General features: G+C 42.3%; 2 protein-coding genes across 4 annotated transcripts in view; one reads left to right on the forward strand and one right to left on the reverse strand.

The window, feature by feature from the left end:
* Positions 1-21,557, reverse strand: part of TNNI2 (troponin I2, fast skeletal type) — a 422,570-nt gene that overhangs the window by 210,477 nt on the left and 190,536 nt on the right. The gene's annotated exons all lie outside the window — the stretch shown is intronic.
* The window catches only part of MOB2 (MOB kinase activator 2), a 108,940-nt gene that overhangs the window by 69,237 nt on the left and 18,146 nt on the right, over positions 1-21,557 (forward strand). The window contains exon 1 of one of the 3 annotated variants that reach the window (XM_059474618.1): positions 10,027-10,230. The exons of the other annotated variants lie outside the window; for them this stretch is intronic. Within the exon in view, the coding sequence (XP_059330601.1) occupies positions 10,121-10,230 (110 nt within the window). The 5' untranslated portion in view covers positions 10,027-10,120. Of the gene's footprint in view, positions 1-10,026; positions 10,231-21,557 lie in introns of those variants that run through there. 3 annotated transcript variants of the gene reach the window in all.

The raw sequence follows: 21,557 nt of genomic DNA on the forward strand, positions 1-21,557 counted from the left end.
TGTCTGTCCCTGCCTGGGCTGGCAGCAGGATGTGACTTCTCACTGGTATTACTTCTGTCTGTGCTGTGTTTTGATATGCACCCACACTGTGATGGGTATGAATACTGGCTTCAGCTAGGTGGGTCTTTTTTCATTTTCTTTATGAATTTATTCATAGGAAAAGACAAGAAACAACATCCCTCATACAAGAATCACTATACAAGCACTATAGCTCTGATTAAGTTCCAAATATGCATGAACACCTTGCATATGCAAACAAAGCAAAGCCTAATTTGTGGAATAAAATATTTTACTACTTTCAGAAACAGCAGTAGCGATGTTTTGAATATTGTGTCATTAAAAGCAACAAGTATATTGTTTCATGATAAAAGAATTATTTTTAAAAATTTCATTTAGTTGACCATTTGTTCTTTGTATAAAAATGGAGCATGTATTGGGGAGAAAATAAGGAATTTATTTTACCCTGTAGAGTTAGTTAGAATACCATGCCCTTTTTGTTCTAACACTAAGCCTGTAGGGGAACATTTGGGAGCAGAATATATTGTCTTTTAGCACCCTTCAGGCCAAGAAATGAAAAACTGAATTCCAACATATAATCAGTCAGATGCTTGAATGTGGACTCAGTATACCAATGTTAGCTTTTGAGCTGCTTAATTCTTAGCTGTTGTGTCTTTTCTTTTAATGTGACTTGCTCAGGTGTGGAATTGGCTGACTTTTTGTCAGAGATAGGTCTAGGATTAAAGTTATATAAGGCTGTATCTGTTCAGAGGAAATTTGCATGGTTCATACTTCTGGTCAACATTGGAAGAGCTTGTAAAGTTTTGATGATATTTGCAATAATCTGCTATATTTTAGTTTTGCTGCTTCTGGTTAGCAGCAAACCAGTTAGCAGCGATCCTATTAATACATCCTATTTATGCTTTTTGTCAGCTGTGCACACATTCATTTTATCAAAACATCAGGAGAATCCTTGACACACTTCTTCTGTTCAATACACATTTAGAAGTGAATTCTTTTACAGAAGTTTTAAGGTTTATTTTTTAAATCAGCATGCCAGTACAAAAAGTTTAGGCAACTGTGGTAAAGACAAGGAAAAATAACAGTGAAGAAAGCTGAAGGGGAAAATTTAATATCTGTTTCATAACATTAATAAAAATAAAGCTACTGTAATGAAAAATAGCTGTTCCTTTACTAAAGTAAAGACAATGGAAAGATTGATGGTGCTGCCCAAGTCCGGGTGTGTACGTGTTTATGTAATGTGGGAAAAATTTTCTGACAAACTAAGAACAGTGGTTACACGTTTGCCCTCTTGGTAGTATTCTAGTCATGATGCAATTCTCAGCAAAATGCACTATAATTATACAGGGAAGTTGCTATTTGCATAGTAGAACACTGTGTATTTTCCCCAGTTTCAAACAATTTTTAGAGCAGAACGTTGAAAGGGAAAGGTTCACCTACTGTGTGTTGGAGCACATCTCCTTGATGCACATAGTGTTCCTTCAAAGTGTAGAAGCAGCTCAAGATGCAGGGTGAATACATCTAGTGTTCACTTTCCCCTCCCCAGTGAGAAGCCTAGAAAAATGTGAAAATACTTTAAAGTACTGTTATCACTGAATTTAGGTATAATTTATATATATTTATGTATATATGTATCTCCTTTACCTGCCTGTACGTCCTGGCAGTAACACTGGAGCTTTTGTGCCTCTTCCTAGTCATGAAGCAATTTTCATCAGACATTTCCAAAAGATGTCTTTGCTATGTTCACAGTAATGGTATTTCTCAGTTAAATAGGAATTACAGTAGTTTGACATAATTACCCATTGATCCCTGTAGTCTCAGTACATATTGGTATTGACAAAGTCCTGAAAGCAAGTAGTTTAGGAAAAGTATGCAAAGCAAGAAATGCAAAATGTAGATTATAGTAATCTCTTTGGTTTTGGCTGTAGAACTGGGGAAGAGACTTATTTGGCAAAGTTCATACAGAATACATACAGAGTACATACAGAATGTCTTGGTAGACACAGTGGTATCCTGTCCTCAGTTTCTGTCCAGTACCTTAAGTGTGACTTTTCTTTTGTCTGAAGGCAGGCAAGGCTAATTTTCTTACTGCATTACTAAAACATGACAAATGGCAATCTTGTCTAACCAGAACAGCGAAGCTTTTCTGTCAGCCAGCGCTTTTGTTTCCTAGTAAATAAACATTCATTCAGGTGTTGTAATGGACTATGGGGGGAAAGGTGAAAATGTAGCCATGGAACAAATTCTAGGCAAAATGGAGATTCAAAGGAAGACAGCATCAGAAAAGCCTCCTATACACCAGTATTGCTCAATGACAGATGTGTGCTTAAGGTGTTAATTTAAACCCCTGTCTCTCCATGACTGGCTTAAACTGAGGGATATTCCATTGTATATTCTAACTTCTTCCTTGATCAGGTGAGAGTTGGGTTGATTTCCTTTATTTTATGTTGTTTCAGCAGTGCAAGCCTGTCACAGTAATAAATACTTGTGTCATGTAGAGTGATAATTTAACTGAAGTTTGGAAGGCAATTCTGTTATAAGTAGACCCTTTCATGACCTCTGTAAGCTTCCAGGACGTTCACTTTAAAAAACAGCTCTCAGATATTCTGAGCCTACAATGGAAACCTCTGATGGTTTGAGATAATTCAAGTACTTCTGTTTTGTATTGTCTTTGTATAAAGAAGTGATGTTTTTGACAATTTTTCCCCTTTTTGGTGGTCTACTGCCATGATTTCCCTCAGTGGCTTAGCTTGCTTTTGGAGAAATGTTAGTTAGAAACAATGAACAAGATACAACCCAACAGTCCTGTGCACACAAGCTTTTTTTATTCTACCAGCTCCTCATTAAACTAGGCCAGTGCACTTCCAGAATACATTAGTGCAGAGCCTGAAAAAACACTTATGGCAGCTTTAACCTTATATTGTATTATTCTGCCACTCTTTGTCCAAATCTGTCCAGAATTTATAGGAGAGGGTTGGTCTCAAGGCCATATATTATCATGTTGGGTTTTGTAAAATGCTGGAAGTTCTATATCATCAAAGTATTCAAATCAAATGGGTAAGTGAATAGCTTCAAAGCCATTTTCTTCTTCAGAAAATCAGAGCATTAAAACTTCAGGCTGTATTTGTGTAAGAAGTTTTAGGAAAACACCAAGCAAACTACTCATGCTATGCAGTTTTGTGTGACTATAGCTACATAGTATTTATTTCCCACATGCTCTCTTGCAGACACAGCCAAGACTCTGCTGTGAGGGTGTTACAGGTTCTCATGTACAAGGTTTTTAATATAACCAAGTGTCCGGAATTGTCCTAGAAAACATCAGGGTTTTTTCCCCCAGTAAATTTGCACATCTCTCATTTAGCATGCTGAATAAGAATTGTAAATGTTTTCAGATGGCTTGAAATACTTAGCAGTGTTTGAGGTTTGAGGATTCCTCAAAGGCAAGATCTTCACGCTTTTACTTCCACAACTGTTTTGAAACAGCAGCAGTGAAACTTGAGCTGTGCCAAAGCTGGGGTGTGTGTGCATGTGTGTGTGTGGATCCCAGTGATCCCAGTGTCCATGTCCAGCACTCACCTTGGCTGGCAGGCTGATCCCAGTGTCCATGTCCAGCACACACCTTGGCTGGCAGGCTGATCAGTCCATGTCCAGCACTCACCTTGGCTGGCAGGCTGATCAGTCCATGTCCAGCACACACCTTGGTTGCAGGCTGGCCAAACAGGTTTTACTGGGAGATGGCCCCTCCTCCGGGCTGAGCTGCCCAGCACAAACACTGCTGGTACTCAGCCTTTGCTGAGCGCCGGCTGGAACCTTCTTCCCCACAATCATAAATCTGAACTATTTCAGCTTGTAGCTCAGGAACTTTATGACATTGTTTATGTGGCTAAATCTGTGCTCTGGACCTGAGCAGTGTTACGAAATCAAATTAGCTTGGATGAAGCATCTCGGTGTTGAGTATGGAATGCAAATTTGCACTGGTCTGGGCGTGAAGCAAGTTAATTTTGTGACGTCTGGATTTTGTGGTCCTGCTCTTCAGAAGTTGTAGCTAAGGAGTTATTCTGTAAATGCCAGGAATTACAACAAATAGTTTCTCATTACATAATGTAAGTTGTGTGTGTTATATTTTGTAATGCATGCCTGGGGAAAAATCTCATAGAATAAATTTCATGCTTATTTCATGAATTGTTTTTTCCTTGTGCTGTCATCTAAATGTGGCATTACCAGATAAAATCATTTACTGTACTGAAATGAAGCCATTCTTAGCACCAAAAAGGAGGGAAACTTTTATTTCCTTTGTGTCTCTCCATCTGTCTGGGAAAACTGTGCAAGTTCACTCCCAGCATCTCCCTTTTTTCCTTCTGTGCCTTTCCCACCCAAGTATAGATAGTCCTGACCAATAACACTGCTGGCACAGATACCCTCCTTTCCTGTGCTGATTACACCTTTGACTCCTTAGCCCAGAGTTTTGTGCCAATTTGCAATTAGGAGTTAATTTTCCATGCCATATTTACCCAAGTCTGTAGAAACAGTAGTTGTCTTGTAAAACTTACAGGGAGAGTTCTGTATATATGTAGCAAGTAGTTCTGAATATGTTAAACAATCCCTGGGGAGAATGTTTTAGCCAAGTTTTAGAAGTTTTACCTCTTTATATGAAGCTTGAGGTTCAGTGTATTTGGGGGAGGAAAAGAAAGAACAGAAGTCTTTCATTTTAGCTTTTCTGTATCAAATGCATATTGCATTAATGCTTCCCTGGAGTGAAGCCTAGCTAAACTTTAAAATTAGGGCAAGAAAAAAAAAAAGGTAATGTGTGAGATGAAATTGTCACTTGTATTATCTCTGGGAAGGAACTAACAGCAGCTGCAATGGTAGAAATTCAGCATCTCAATCCTTACAGTGTGCTGTAAGAACCTGTGCAGCCCCTCAGCAGGTACTCTGCTTAATAAGGTTTCTTCCTTTGACTTGCTTGGTGAGATCCATGTGTTGAAAGACATTTTTGGGCACTCAAAAGGATAAATGCATTAGCTTCACTGTCACACCTTCAGTCATTTGTGTTTTCTTCTCACCCTTTTCCCCACCGAAAGAACAAAAGGGATTTCACCCTTGCTGACACAGATGTTGTGTGTCACTCCAGCCCCAGTGTCACCTGCAGCTATTACTAGGCTTTTGCTAAGCACATTTTGTCTCTGTGGAAGACAGTTTATGAGGGTGATGGATTTGAGCTCTTTATTTGCAAATATTTTCCAGTTTATTGTTCCTGTATATAGCAGCTCTGAGTACATTGTTTTGCAAATTGGGACGAGGGAACCGCTCTGCCTTCTGGGGCTGTGCCATGGTGGTGTTTATCTCCACTGGAATGAACTCTGTAGGAAAAGTACTGTACAGGGCCTGCTTTATCCTCACTGAAACTGGCTGCTGTAGGATGGTGTACAACAACTTAGTACATAAAGCAAAGAACCTTTGCAGTTGAAAGCAGGGGAAGCTTTAAGCAGAATGAAGTAACATTAGAACTTGCCTAGGATTCAGAATAACTTTTAATAACAGAAATTATTTTTATATATAGTGATAAGTTTTCAGGGTTTCTACAAACTGATGTCTGAATCTGATGTTTCACTCCAACTCCATGGCAATTCCTTGATTCAGAATCTACTTGCCACAAACTTGCCTGAACAGCTGCACAGGAAACAAGTGTCCTTTCAGTGTGTGTTTTCAGAGGGCTTCTGTCATTTTAGGTGGGCTGACTCAGAAGGACTGGCTGAAATGCAGGTGGTAAAAATGAACTCTTTGCTCTATTTCAGATTACCTCTTCATGTAGAGTCTAAGTGTGATCATCCCATCCTTTATTTATAGTGCTCAGGTATTAGTTCAGTGCTGGTAGAGTTGAGTATCTCTTGTAGAGCTGCTTTTATTGCTGCTTCCTTCAACACATTCACGTTCTTCATCTCTCATCCATACACGCTTGCTGAGCCTGGCTTAACTTGACATTTGGGATTTTAGAACAATAGATGCACCTACACACTTGTCAGAAAAACAATATCTTTGAGATCACGATTTCTCTGTTCAGTACATACAGCAGCACTCTTTCCTTTTCCTTTGCTCTTTTTTTTTAACTAAGTAAAGTGGTATTTGATGAACCCTTGCTGCTTCTCATTTTGTGCATCCCTTCCAAAAAGCCTTAGTATAATTTTTTTTTTTTTTTATTTTTTTTTTTTTTTGCATTCCCAATGGAGCTTTACTGATATTTTGAGCTGATTTGCTTTTCTTGCTGCAAATGGTTGTTTCTCATGTTATGGATGAGGTGAGAATATTGTGAACCCTTTTTTTCTCTCTGCCTGCTCTAGAAAAAACACCCCATAGTATTGATGAAGCCAAAGATGATTGCAGGATTGACACTGACTTGTCATTATTTTCAGAGTTTTCAGTAAAGCAGCAAATGTAGGCACCTTGTCACTTACAAATGTGCTGCTTTTAAGCTCAGTCTTTTATGCACAAACTTCCTGCACTGTGTGTGGCCAGGAGGACCTATTGCTCCTGCTATTATCTCAAGAGTGGAGCTGAACACATACCTTTAAAATCTATTTTCCCTTCACTCTGACCATTCCAAACTGCTTTCTGAGACTGAGACAACTTGTCTTCAGGCTGTCTTCTTTCCCAAATCCATGCCTGTAGTGCTGATACTGAGCAGAGCTGCTCGTGCCATCTGCTGCTGTGTGAGGATGACAAAATGGAGAGCAAATGTAATCTCGTATAAACACAGCTTAGAGGCAAGCTAAAGGATAAAATGTTCTCATTGCTGATTTTCAGTCATTCCAGACACCTGGGAGTACCCTGTGAGGTAACTGGAAAGGGTATTTGGCTAGGTGGTATCAGGGCACACTAAAGTCAAAATGAGCTTGCAAAATTGAAATGTTATATGTCAGACAGGGACACACAATAAAATTAAGCTTAATTTAAAACAGGACTTTGCAGTCTGATGCTACAAGGCTTCATTTCTATGCATATAAATGCTGAATTGTACCTTTCTTTTTTTTCCCCCTCGGCGTTGTTTGTTTGTCTGGGTTGAATACAACTCCCTTTCTTTGCCAACCTCCAAGTACCAGAATACATCCCTGTGGTGGCTGCTTTACATGTACTTTTTATGGAATGGTAAAAGGGGCAAATAAGTATATAATGGTTAACTGCTGCTTATAACAACATTATAAATACAAAGCATTATTCATAAAATTTAAAAATATTCCTTGCCTTGGTAGCTGGGATCAGTGTAGAAAGCTTTCCATCAGTGTGTTGCTAGCACATGTAGTCATGTGTAAGTGAGGAGAAATGGGGCTCCTCTCATCCCAATGCCCTGCTGTGCCCTTCCTCTGTGCCTCTGGTGATGTCCCTGTTTTGCTGATGTGTCTGTAGATCCAATACAAGCCGTGAAGCTGTTTGTAGGTCCATTCACAGGCATTCCTCTTAACGTTTAGTGATGATTTCAATACACAATGCTCCCTGTCTGGTGGGAAAGGCACTTGCTAGAAGCATTCTCCGGTGCTGAAGCACACTTGGGCTAAGGTGCAACAGTTGTTACATGCGGAGGATGTTGAGGAAGCAAGTGAAAGAGGCTTCTGATGAATGTAAATAGGCAGGATTTCTGATGGCTGCAGACACATCCTTAAGGAAGTGTAGATATGCATCCTTCCGAATATGCACAGGTGGAGATCAGACCAGCAGCTGTGTTCAAATAAACACTCCTTGTAGATGGAGTACTCTCCTTTCTGGACGAAGCAGCTCTCAAATAAACCCATTTGTGTGTTCTAAGTCTCGTGAAAAGTTGTAAGAATCTGTACTGCACATGTGGTTTAAATTATTTATGTTGGTGCCATTTAAATAAAGTGTGCATGCCTAAGTTGTGCTTCCTATAATAATGTGATTTTTATTATTTTGAAGCATTTAAAATTGATTTAGAGATGCTGGGTTTTCCCACAACTTGTATGAAATCTGTATTACAGGTAAACTGTAGCATGTAGTCAATCAAAACAGAGGATACTGCTTGAATAGAGGAAAACTGATAGGTGCCACAGAGACATGTGGTTGAGAAAAGGGAAAGAAAAGTGCTGAGCTGATGTGGAAGCTAGCAGAAGAGAGAAATAAGCCATTTATTTGCACCCAGGTAAAAAGTGATCAGGTTTGAAAGTTGTGTTTCAGTCAATATTTTGGTTTTACCAGAAGAGGATCAGTTCCTAACCTGCATGAGATCACTGAACCTCCATCTCTGAAGAGCCACTGTTTTGCAGTCAGAGTCACAGAGAGGCTAACTTTCCTAATACAACTGTAATGCCACAGAGCTGTATTTATTTTGGTTTTACTCCTGGATTTTTTCTTTAATTTACTTTGGATAGACAGACTTTTATTAAAACTTAAGCTGCTTTGTATCACAGGCTTGTTGTTTTTAAGGTGGTTCTTTAAAAAACTAAATTCTCTCTGCAGATTTCACTGGTGGACAAAGCAAGGGCAGGTGCCCATCCTCCATTTGCCAGGACTCTTGCTTCGTCATGTTACTGTCACAAGTTGCTCTTACTTGGGGAAAAGGTTGACAGAGCATCAGATTTTTTGCAGGTTGGATTATCTCCTGTATGAAGTGCCACGATTCGGTGTGGAAAACCGAGCTGTGTTCAGCTGCAGGCTTCCTATGTGCTATCAGTGAAGTCATTAATACTCCATCTTAAGTGGATTGCTTGTACAGCGGGAATCAAAATACTTCCTGCTTCACAAGGGTGAGGAGGCCTAACTTGGACATGGAACTAAAAGTGCATAGCTGACCAACACCCCTGCCTGGGTAGATGCTTTGGGACTGAGCAGCAGCACTTAGTTCCTTCAGGTTGCATCACGGGGCTGCGGTTTCTGGGGTTTGTGCAAACAGCAGCCACATTCCAGCCTGCTTTGACCAGGTGATGCCAGGCTGGTGGCAGCAGCAGTGTCACAGTTTGTGCTCAGCTGAATTCAACAAGCCTGTTTGCCCTCTGTTCACAGGGCAAGATGCCTGTTCAGTAGGCAAACTGGAACACTTGGCTGTACCCTGAATGGGGAATTGCCCCTTCCGATTACAGCCAGTCTTGGAGGTGCACATAAAATGGCAAACCCACTGTTTTCTCTGAGATGTCCTGGGCCAGGCTTCAGAGTGTCAGAATAAGTCATGTACTCAAGACTTTCTGTTCTAGGTCACGTTATGCCACACCTGTCACATTTTTTGTTGTGATCTGGCTCTAAATGCTACATATGCAACCAGTGGGCACAGCTGCCTGTCCAAAAGGGGCAAGGACTGGTGGTTACATGGCATGGCTAAGGAGCTGGACCTACAGTGCCTTTCTAAGATCTGTTAGGAAAACACATGGCCAAGTGGTTTATCTTTATCCAGGCAAAAGGGAAGGTGGGTCACAATGGACCTTGTGTTAGGGGACACTGCTTAATCAGTCATCCTCTGAGGACCATTACCCAAGTGCTTTGCTCTTAACTCTGGTCACAATGGCAAGTCATCTCGTGCTGTTTATCGCCTTCTTCTTCACTAACTCTGTTGGGCTGCCATGCACTATGTAAGACTGTCTGTAGCTCTAGTAGCCCAGGCCCTTGCATGCCACACAGAGTCCTGAGAGCAGTGCAGAACCTTGCTGACAAAAGGCGTCTTTATTCCCGTTTCCCACGGGGAGTCCAGCCTGGCCCCACTGCGGACGGGGCCCGTAGCGCAGACAGCAAAGCGGAACGTTTGCCCCGTGTCCTGCTCCGTCAGGCACCGTCCTGCTTTGCCTTGCTTATTCTCCGGCTGCCATGAAGGGGGGCGGAGGATTGCATTGTCGGTGCCGGTGCTGGGCAGCCGCGCTGTCCGTGCCGGCACTGCCCCGTGTTGTGTAACGCGGCCGGGCCGCGCTGCCCCTGCGGCCGCAGCGCCGCGGGGCGCGGGGGCGGCGCCGGGCCCTGCTCGGGCCGGTTCGGGGCCGGGCGGAGCAGCCGCGGCACCGCCCGCCCCCAGCGCCATTGGCGGGGCCGGCCCGGCGGGGGCGGGCGGCCGGGACCGCGGCGGGGAGCCCGGGCCGAGCGAGCCGCGATCGCCGCTCCGCACCGCCGTACCATGGTGGGGGATCACTGCAGCCTCCCCGGTGAACGGCCCGTGCTCGCCCAGAGTCCCAAGCCCGGATTAAGCTGCAAGATGGTCCTGCAGGCGGTGGGCAAAGTGCTGAGGTAAGCACGGGTCCGGCGGCGGCCGCGGCGCCGGGCAGGGCAGGGCGGCTGCCCACGGGGATCCCGGCACAGGAGGGAGCTGGAGCCGGAGTGGAAACTCCGGCCGGGCCACGGGCGCTGCTGAGCCCCGCTCCTCTCCGGAGGAAGGAGGGAGGCTGCTTTTGGCTCCCTCTGGATCTTGAGTGGCCATCGGGGAGGCTGGAAGTTGGAACAGCAGTAAGCGCTCGGAGGGGAACATTTGTTCACCCTTAATACGGCAGTCGGGTTTTGTTTGCGCTTTCATGAGAACTGAGTTTCTAGGACGTAATCAGACAGTGAAGGTCCTGGCTTGCCTGAAAAAGGAGTCTGACCAAGATGCTACATATGCTTTGGCAAGTCCTCTACAGAAATGTTGTAAGATGAGGGGGAAAAATTGCTCATGCAGCTCACAAGGGCTTGTGTGAACACTGAGACGTGGATGACTACTGAGACCAAAACCAGACTCTTTGGCAAAGGATATGCAGTAATTTGATTCGGAGGAGTTCTGACCCGTTCTGGCTGGTATGGAAAAACGTCACCACAAATATTAGGATTAGGAGCGTCGTTCTTCAACAACTGCAGCTTTTTTATTTTGGTTGTATTCAGATATTTTTCTGGAATCTGTGGAGAGTTGCAGTGCTGCTCCTAAAAGGAGCCTTGTTCCTCCAGCATAACTTTATTTGGCAAGCTTTCGGGTTCGTCCCCGTTTCCTACTGTCTGTTGCCAATTGTTAAATGTTTGTCAACAGAAACATTATCCCTCTCTTCCTCTGTTGACTCATGTCTCTCCCCAAGCGAGTTTAAGAGAGCCATTTATTAAAGCAGAATGTTCTGATCACAAAGCGGCTGAGCTCTGGCTGGGGCTTCAGCTAGAGGAGTTCGCTGAGCTTGAAGCAGCCTTGGTGGGAACAGCTGCTTAGATTTGCTCTTTAAAAAGTCCCATACTGCAGTGGGGTTTTTTTTCCCTGTTAAAAATACTTTTCCGTAGAAAATATTAATTTAAAAAATCGAGGTTTCTCTTTCAGCTTTTTAATAAGTTTAACGCCCCTTCTTTGCATTTTTGGGGTGCAGCGTGTCTATAATTCAATATGGTGTTACACAGCTGGTCATATCATAAAATCCTTTGGCCAGCGACTTGCTATTCATGATGTGAACCTTTTGAAGTTTTTGGTAGCTGTTCTATTGGCAACACTCCCAGGTGTAAATAGATGGGTGCCTCTGTAGGGAGGAATTGCCAAACCTTTTGTTGAGCATCTACGGCTGTTTATTTTAAACTATAGGTAAGTTCCTGTGACTTACAAGTGAAACATATATTTTTAATTTGTTCAGTGCATGATTTTTAAAAAATGGAACATTAACCTCAACCTTTCTCCTCCCCCTGGAGTACATGCAGAAATTGTGCATAGTTCTGCTTTTCTTCTGAGATTGATTTTCGATGTGTACTATAAAACTGTTGTGAAAGCAGGAAAATATTGTCACACATTATGATATGTTTTGGACTAATGAATTAATAGCATAACTTTAATTTGTTGAGCTGTTGAGCTAGATGGGAGTGATTACTGTTTTGCAAATGTTCTTTTAATGTGTCCTTTTGTTCTGGGTTATCTCCTTTTGCTCGTGGTTAGAGAGAAATGTGAAATCATAAAAACTTTATTTAGATGCCGTACTGGTTCTCTTCTTTCTTCTCTAGAATCTGCTTCAGATGCCTTATCTCACCCTAGGTGTTTTATGTCATCTTGCTTTGTTCTGTAAAATATAAACTCATCCGGTTCTGTAAAGAGCTCAGGCAGTGTGAAAGCACGGGCACTGGTGAGGAGCCAGGTAAATACTACATCCAGTCAAAGGTTCCTTATTGCAGAAATGGGATATTAGTGTGAGCCCTGTCAGTGATGGGGGAAGAAGGAGCCACGTGGGACCTCCTTTAGGCCAAAAATGTGTCTTGTTGGTGACAGCTGGGATGGGATTTCTCTGAACAGAGGCACCCACAGCTGAGCTTTGTCCACTTTATTGTTGGTAGAAAAGAATAGGGACCTTAAAAGTCCTGTGTCTGAATGCAGAGGTGCAGTGCCTGCAATGATAGAGTGACCACCTCGCATGGTTATACATAAGTTGTAGTGATAAGTTAAATGAGATGTATTCCAAATTACTGTGATATCTTGCTATCTCTTTCAGAGGAAATGTATCAAATACCACTTCTAAGCTTGGCCACCTGGAACTGCTGATGGAGTTTTTTGCAGTCTATACAATGCTAAACTCTGTATGGAGTAATTTTGGTTCTGTTGATCAGGCCATCGCCAGTGGCTTGGTGATGAGATCCAAGGATATCTTGCTTGTGCACAACCTGGTGTTATGAGAAGCCCCCACTGCATTTTAGGCCCTTTTCTCAGGCCTAACTGGGAACTGTCATGATCACAGTTTCCTCCCAGCCTTCCACAGCCTGCCAAGGAATTGCAGAAATTCACAGAGGACAAGGGATAGAATGCCTGCGTTCTCTCTAAACTGCCTCCACTCCCGTCCCTCTCCTGCTTGTGAATTTTAAAGCTCAGGTGTTCTTGTGCAGTAGTTGATCAGTTTGATTTCCTGCATAGCAGATTTGTTGTGTTATTTACTCTGAGTGTGAGTAGTTACAGCTAACACTCGAAGCTTTTAACACACAAGTTGCTCTCATTAGTAGGTCCAGCTCCTCCTGCCTGCTGGGTGCTGTGTGTGCCAGTAACAGCTGCCAGAGGAGGAATCAATACACTGCGGAAAAGAGGAGGGAGGTGTGAGGAAGCACAGAGACTTCATGAGAAGAGCAGTCCCGAGAACCTGAGAAGAGTTTAAAAGAGCGTGGGGGAAAGACAGCTGAACCAGAAAGGGGGAAAAAATGTAACAAAAGCAACAGATGTGTTCTCAGTCTTTCTAATTAATGTTTTATGAAAGCCACGGTTAGGTTTATTGCTCTTTTAAATTATTTGTGATTCAGCTATGAAGAACTCTAGGGATGCTTGTATCTTTCATCATATTGGTTAGTAAACTGTGTTTAACACTTCAGGGATGGGACCAAGGCTGTGCACTTGTAATGATTAAAAAAAATTGAGACACCAGTAGAAAAGTGTCATCTCCCCTTTAAATTAGTCACAGCATAGCTGAGAAGTCCCATAACATGGTGTTTAATTAGGGCTGTTTAATTTCATTTCACTTCATATGTTTTTGAAATATGTTAATGTAATTTTTCCCCTTTTCTGTAATGAATTGTGCTGTTATTTAGCCCATAATTAGAGAGGAAGAAAAACCTAAAATGGGTCCAGTTTTTCTGTTTTTTGTTATTTTGATTTCTTTGAGTTCGTGGTTCTTGAGAGACGTAGAAGGAGAAAGGGCGAAGGGTATCATGTCAAAACTTAGAATATTATTCTGTTTTTTAGCATTATTTCATTAATTGTCCGAGTTTCTTGTGGCACCATGGATTCCTGTCAGCTTCCTTGCAGAGGTCTGCGTTTTACTGGCCTCAAGGAGCACAAGAGGGAAAGAAGGCTCAGGTTCCTGGCCTCTCTCCCATTTTTGGTCCCAGTGGGTAACAGAGCCAGCCTTAAGCTTTTCAGAGCCACACGCTGCTGAGTTCAGGACAAAATGTTCACTGCCTGTGCCAGTGCCTGAGTCCTGGTGCAGATGCCCAGTGTGTTTGCAGTGCTGTGACACTTTGGGTCCTGTGCTGGCAGTTTTCAGAGGCTGTTCCCCATGCAGCATCCTAGTCTGTGTGTTTCCTTTTAGGTCTCCAGTGGAACTGAGTCCCTCTGGGGTAGTTGACTTTTAATCAGAGATACAGTGGTAGGAAAGAGGAATGATGCAGGCTACAGAGTTGTGATATCACTGTGTAACATCTTTTGATAAATTACAGTATGGTTTATATGTACACACTGTCCTGGAAGAGTGTGGAAATGGAGAACTTAAACCTCCCCTTTCTCATAAGAGCCTCCCTTTTTACAGCATTGTACAGGCATTGATTTGGATACCAACTAAAAATAGAACAACCAATCCCACTCTTTTTTGGGTAAGCGCTTTTCAAGAGTGTAGTTACTTGTCTTCAGTGATAGGGTGATAATGATTGTTTCATTTGGATAAATTAGCAAATTTGAGTTGGCATTCTGGATGCTGCTATGTATTTTTATAGCCAGCACTCAAAAGCTTTTGAAAAATTAAATTCCTTCTCTATTTCTCAATTCATAGCAAGATGAGGAAGAAACCAGCTTGATTTTGACATTGTATTTTGGCTTTTAGGTAATCTTGCAAGGCTGTCTTGTAGTGTTCATGAACTGGGACATGGATGGGTAGGAGCAGAGAAGCTTCTCCTCTGCTGCCTGGACACCCGTGGCTGAAGGCAGCTGTTGTCGGTGACGCTTGTGTGTATCAGCAGGACTAAAGCAAATATTTAAAAAATCAATCGTGTTTTATTCTAATTTGGGCAGAAACATTTTTCAATTATTTAGTCTCTGGTTCACAGTATTAGAAAGTAATTAGAAGAGCCTTGTTTAACACTAGCTAATCTGATTAATGCAAAAGCCTGGGACAGACAGAAGAGAAGGGAGGGAGGACAGTATGCAGGGAAAAGGGGCTTATAGGCAAAATGCTCTTCAGAGCCACATTGGCTATTTTTATCCTGTTCTTTTTCTTTCTCCCTCCCACAATTTTCCATTGTACCGAAATAGTTCAAAATGTTTGGTTCAGGGCAGCTGACATCACTAGTTGTCATGCTGTGTCCTGCTGAATATTTCTGTAACAGGAGCTGGTTCCCCATACAATGATGGCCTTTTGGGACTCTCAGCTGCTCAGAAAGGACTGGTGACACTATGGGGCAGTAACATCTTGTGCTTTGGCAAGGGGTGACCAGGCAGGAGGGGCTCTGGTGGCTCTTCTGTGTGAATGAGAGCACGGATGTGCTTGTGGAGATTGCTCTTTGATGCAAGTGTCCTGTTCTTGGGACAGAGCTGGTGACAGGAGACAGGCCTGGGTGGCACTGCCAGCCTGATGGGCTCATCTAGCTGGGATGTGCCTCCTGGAGAGGCAGCTCTCCCTGTGTGTGCTGGGTGTTCCCAGCATACACAGGTAGCAAAGTCTCTTCTGGCTGTAGACACAAAACTTGTAGTGCTCTGCTTGATGTTCAGTCACCCAGGAAGCTGGTGGATGCCTCTGGCAAAGCCATGCCGTGACTGGGGCTCTTGCTGGAGCTCAGGACTTGGAGCTGTGCTCTATGCTGTGTCTCACAGGTGGGTTCAGCATGCCAGGCACTCCTCTGGTTCTTTGGGATAATCCTCTGTGAAGCCTTGTGAACATTGCTGAACCATGTACAGTGTATTACCTTAATGAAGAACTTGGTGTCTTTCTTCAGAGGCATTTACAGCATGAAGTTGTATTTAGCTTATGTGTTCCACATCCTGTGAAGTGATAGCCAGAGGGAGAGCACTGCTAAAATTCTCTCTGTTGAAACAACCCTCTAAGGTGTCTCCAGAGCTCGTACAGAAAGGGCTCCTGGCCAAGGTTTAATAGCATTTTCCTCTTGTTTAGAGGTAAAAGTATGCTTGCTTCTTTTTTTACTGAAGTTGCCTCCTGGACACTTTACAAAGAATAGATTTGACTATATCCTCAGACTTGTGAAATTATTCACCCTTTTATCTTGTTTTCTTGGTATGCATATAGGATTTGTTCCAGATTTTAGCTGCTTGTTTCAGTCTGAAGAGTATTTCATTTATATATGAGCAAAGTATGAGTGTGCAACATTCATCCTTCTGGGAGCTGACTACAGTTCCTAGTTTCTCTTTTTTTCCTATGTTGCAATAGCCCATAGTTTCTGGTGCTGCTCTTTATGGGAAAGTTATCTATTCCACACAATTTCTGTCTGCTCTTCTCTGGGATCTCAAATGTCTGTTCACTCCAAGACTTTACCAAGTAGGTTTTTAGGAGAAAAAAAGTCCTCTGTAGAAGAGCTTTTCTCTTGCCATTCTTGATTTTTTTTGAAGAGGCGTGGTGTTAGGAATGTGATCTCCTATCAGTTGTCCTCTCTGTAAGATGGCTGAGGCAAAATCTATCTGTTCCTCTATTGTACTGTGACTACACCAAAACTGAGTTTGTTATTTTGTGTTATTTATATAAGTTTGTATATAAGTGTTGTTTTATTGAGGGGAATTTTTGAATTATTTTCTTAATTCCTGGTGCTGTGGGGTTCAACAGAATCTTAACTAAAACTTCAGCAAATTGCTGTCAGAGAAGAGATGTTGCATTTCTTTTAAGAGCTGCCAGCACCTAGTCTCTGGCAGGAGGATTGGATATATGAATTAACCCTTTCTTCCAGCTTTCTGAAGAACCAACCTGCTTCTTTGAGTGAATGGGAGCCCATTAGCACTGAAGCCAGGTTGCTTGAGTTGGTCAGAAAATTTTGCTCTGTTAATTTTTCAAGTTCTTTTCTGTCTGGTACAGAAATAAGTCTAGAAGTGGTTCTGCTCAGACAGCAGGAACACGTGGTAACAGATGCTCCCCAGGTGAAAGGAACGCTGTGGATGTCTGTGTGATTCCTTTTATTTTTAAAAAAAGAAAAATCAGCAGTGAGTGCAGCTGTCCTCAGAAGGGCAGGTAGTGGCACAATATTAAAATTCTTAGCTTAGTATCTGGAAAAAGTAGTCCTGGCACACCACCCAAAGTACATGGAGTTACTGAAGAAGGAAGGTTTGGGTCTCTTCATTGTTGGTTTATGTAACTCCACACAGGTGGGATGACATGAGGTGCACCTTGCGGGCTCCATCACACCCAGCCATCCAGATCTGCTCCTCAGGCCAGGCTGTCCACACATCCCAGGCTCAGAACAGCACAGCCTTACAGGGAAGGTGCTGGCTGTCAGCAGGATGCATTTAGCACAACAGGGAAAGGAAAATTCTGATAAAGAGGCTTTGCTGATTCCTTCTTTTACAGAGTCCCCAGTTTTGATGTGACTGATAAATTTCTTTAGAATCATGTAGGGAGAAGATAAAGCTTTGGTCTTGAGACCACATTCTGTGTGGGACAGAGGGGAAGCTCTGTTATCTCTCAACTGAAATAGTTGTTTTTCTGTTGCTTTACAGCACAGAAAGGTTTTTTCATGTCTAGGTATATCATTCAAATCAGTACATTTTTAAATCCACACATAATCATCCCTTGCTTTGAGGAGTGACTCTGAGTTGCAAAAGCTGGGGCAGAAGTGTGGCTTCATAATGGGTTTTGAGGAATGTCTCTGGTGTTGGTCTCACTTCTATGAAGTGATCAGTTGCAAATCCCACATGAATGGTTAAAGATCCTTTTTGTCATTTGCTCATGCAGCCAAGGGAACAAAACAACTTTAGTATGCAACTGTGCATCTAATTTTAGTATTTGTTTTTGAAAACTACTCGTTTTCCTTAACCAATTTCTTGGTTGTGCTTTCAGCATTTAACTAAAAGACTGAATTTGTATTTTAACAGGTTCTTGGAGGTAACACTACAAGTTTGGGTATATCTATGGTTTTTTTCCTGATTTCTGGTGGATCATGATATCTGTAAAGGTGTCTCCACTTGCTTTTCAGTCTCCTGTGCTGTATTTGGAAAAGTAATAAATTAGGGTTGGGAATCACTGCTGTCCCACTAGCTAATTAACAGTGATCTAACTGTACCAGTAATTAAACCATTACCCATCCTAGTATTTTTTTCAATCAGTCATTCAAATGTTCTTTACTTTGGCCTGTGAATCCATAGTTTGTGTTTTAAATAGATACTTTCCTTCCTCTGTTGTACAGAAAAGCTACAATGTGATGTTTTCTAAGAAATTCTGAAACAGCTGTGTGCTGTTGTTGACAAAACTGAGCAGAGCATTGCATCATTCTGTCAGAAATCTTTAAAAATTAACTGCATGGTTACACTAGTGAAAGTTTGTACGTATCATTTGTTAATGAAAGTTACCTAGTTAAGAAAATGCATTGATTCCTTTTCCCACTGACCTTCTGACCGTGTGAGGAGACACACAATTTATGCCTTCTATGGCCTTCAATTTTTAAGTTTAACAAGATAGTTCACACTAAAGCTGAAAGGCCCTGCTTCTGCTCTCAGGATCTAAAACTTGCCAGGAAAGATGGGACTTAACTGAACTGACTTGGGTTTAAATTAAAGCCAAAATATTAACAAAAGGGGGAAATTTTTTTATCTCCGCCATTGAAAAGTGACCTTGACCCATAATATTTTCTATTGAATAAATTTTCTTCCTTATTAAAATGCTGTGGTTAATTTGAAGCGTAAGAGATGAGTTTGTGGAGCTTGATACAGAGGATGAAAATTTTAGGTGGGGCTGCTTTTGCACATTGGTATTTCTTTGCCCAGCCTGCACAATAACTAATGAGTGATAGGTGATTGAATTCCCCCCAGCTGTGTATCTCAATGCAGCAAGATGCACGTGTGTGTGCTAGTACAGATGCTTTAACACTGAGGTGGCAGGTGCAGGCATGCAAAATTGCTTATGAATAGTGAAAACAAGTTAGGTTTTTTATTTTTGCCCCCATGGTGTGTATCCTAGTTTATACTGTGTACTGAAGCTCCTGCAAAGAAAGCTGAGGTGTTTGAAGTAGCTGTGTTGATACCTGTGATTCCGTGTGCACTCTCAGTTGTATGTGCTAGGTGTGCCCTAGCACATTTCTGTCTCATTAAACCACATTTTTTTAGATGGAAAGCAGACAGAGTTTATGTGAAGGTTTCAGCTGTTGAAGTCCTGCCCACTGTGTGATAAAGGTGTTGTTTTCCAAGGTGGAACTGTAGCAGGAAGGCAGGTGCTGAACTTATTTTCAGTCCCTTCCCTACAGAAATAACTAACTTGTCCTTCTGATGCAAGACACCTTTTGTGCCTAAATAGTTGTAATTTCACATTGCAAGTACAGGAGACACTGTATGCACCCATCTTCCAGAACACAGTATGTAGGTAAGCTACCTCCATATCTAACATGGTTTTGCAGTGGAAGGTTCTCTTTAGGCTACAGTGGTGCATGAAACTAGTCTGTATTGTCAGATAATTTTTGGTTGTTGTCATACAAAGAGAGCTTGCAAGGCAAGATGGCAATGAGGAAATGAAACCATTTTTTACAAAGGCAAACTTGTCTGCACCCTGGTACTCTCTGAACAGAACGAGCTGTCTGCATTTGTATATCTTGGGCTATATAGCAAGAAGTCTGATTGCTGAAGCCAGGTTGCCATGGTGAAATAATTCCCAGCAATTAAAGCACAGTTCCATCCTGAAAAGCAACTCTGTGCAAGGTATGTTGTGAAATCCCACATTTACAAGGCCATGAGGTTTCCAAATCAAATTTGCTTGGTTTAGAAATAAAAAGGTAGCTTTGCAGTGTTCCAGCTCTACAAACCTCATCAGGGTTGGGACATAACAGTGCCTTCAGTGATTTATGTGCTCTGGTGGTGAACTCCCTCCCCACAAAGGTGCACCACAGGGTACTGGATGTGCTCATCTAGAGATAACAGGGCTCTATCAGAGTAGCCAGGAGGAGCAGTTGCTGCCAAAACCTGAATTTAATAATGACGTAAAAGTCAAAATAACTCTGTGTTCCAATAGGAGATTAGAGGATAAAAAAATCACTGATTAAATTAATAGACATATCAGAAAAGACACAGGAAGTAGATTTGTTAATTGAGAATTTTTTTGTGATTTTATTACAGTACATTAAATTTTTCTTTAAATTTGGAGAGTTTAAAAACCTTAAAAGAGAGATAAAACTTTTTTTCCATTACATTGTTTTTTCTTGTTGTCTGCAGGTAGTATTTCTGGCCTCCACAGTTTCAAATTGTCAAATTGAAAAAATGCTGCTCTTAATATAATAACAAACCTGACAGATCTATATTTGTCTTCCTCAGAGTGAAAAAGATGTTAAAAGCCTCTCCAGAACTTGCTTTCAAATCTTGGCGCAGATCACTTGTTCTCAAGGCTCTGTGGGTGACCTTTCCACTGCAGCACATGTAACAACCAGGCTCTGCCATTGTCTGCTTTCAGTTGAGGGCATATTTTCTCCTTTCTCTGTGTGTTTTAATTAGAGAAACATAAGGTATGTTGTAGAGCTCTGCCTTGGACTGCAGTATTTTTTGTTTTAGAGAAGGAGCTATTTATCTCTGCTGGTTTCCAGCGGGCCTTGGAGAACTAGCTGAGATGTAAACATTCACATGTGCAGATATCTGTGCTGAAATGAATCCTGGCCCTGCTGTGTGGCTGCAGTATGGGAGGATATTTACCAGTGGAGGCTGCTGAGGAAGCATTTGTTTGCTTGAATACTAATGGCATTTTTCCTCTAAGGGAGGCAAGGATACAGGAGCATCCTTATCTTGGTATTGTGTATGGGCCTGATGGGTTTGGAGTGTTTGCCTGGGGACTGAAATGAGCTGTGTGTTAACAAGACAAAGCCCAGACCACAGCGCCAGCCTGCAATTTCAGCTGATGAATGGCTGGGCAGACATGTCCTAAAGAGTCAGCATGGGGTGGCTTCTCCTGTCCCCACACCAGGGTCTGCTCTGAGTGCCATTCCAGGAAGGAGGAATTGCAAGCACGGGAGAATGTATGAGACGCCTTCTCAAGCAGGGATTTGGGGTTTACCCTCTTTATGCTCAGTTTTGGCTTCCTTTCAGACAGTTTGCCAAGTGGAGACTTAAAAAACAACAAAAACAATAGCCACCACTCCATGTCATTCCCAGGCTTGGGACTTGGGCACCTCTGACTCAGTTCTCTGCTGTGTGGTTTGTTGTAAGCATTGAGTAAATTAATTGTTACAACACTTAGTCCATGATCTACTGAATCTCTGTTACCACAGACCTTATTTGGCTCCATGTAGAGATGTTGAAAGTAGGAAAAATTAGTCCTTTTTGTTTCCTATTCCACAAATTACCAGAAATCTGGATGGTAGTAAATTGCTGAGGAAATGAATCTTGCTGAGCCTTCGTGCTGGCACCTCCTGATTGGGATGCATTGTGGCTTTTTGCCACCAAGGTAAAAGAGAGCATTTCAAAATGAAGAACAACTGCATATTGCTTAGATAATTTTGTTCCTTCTAGTGAATTGTTTCATTTAAATGACATCACTGGCTCCTAGAAAAAAGGAATCTGTTTGTTTCCCATTGGACATGGCTTCCCTGGTGTCCCAGTTGTGTTATCTGGAGGGGAACCTGGAGAGGGCAAGGACTGTGCAGTCAGGAAGCTGGAAACCCCTGTTCAGTCTGGGGGAGGAGTTCTGGCAGGTAGGCCCAGGGAAGAAAGGGAGCTCCAGTGTTCCACCACAAGAATGCACTCTGTGCAT

This window comes from Ammospiza nelsoni, chromosome 6 (assembly GCF_027579445.1).
Source record: "Ammospiza nelsoni isolate bAmmNel1 chromosome 6, bAmmNel1.pri, whole genome shotgun sequence".
Classification (NCBI taxonomy): Eukaryota; Metazoa; Chordata; class Aves; order Passeriformes; family Passerellidae; genus Ammospiza; species Ammospiza nelsoni.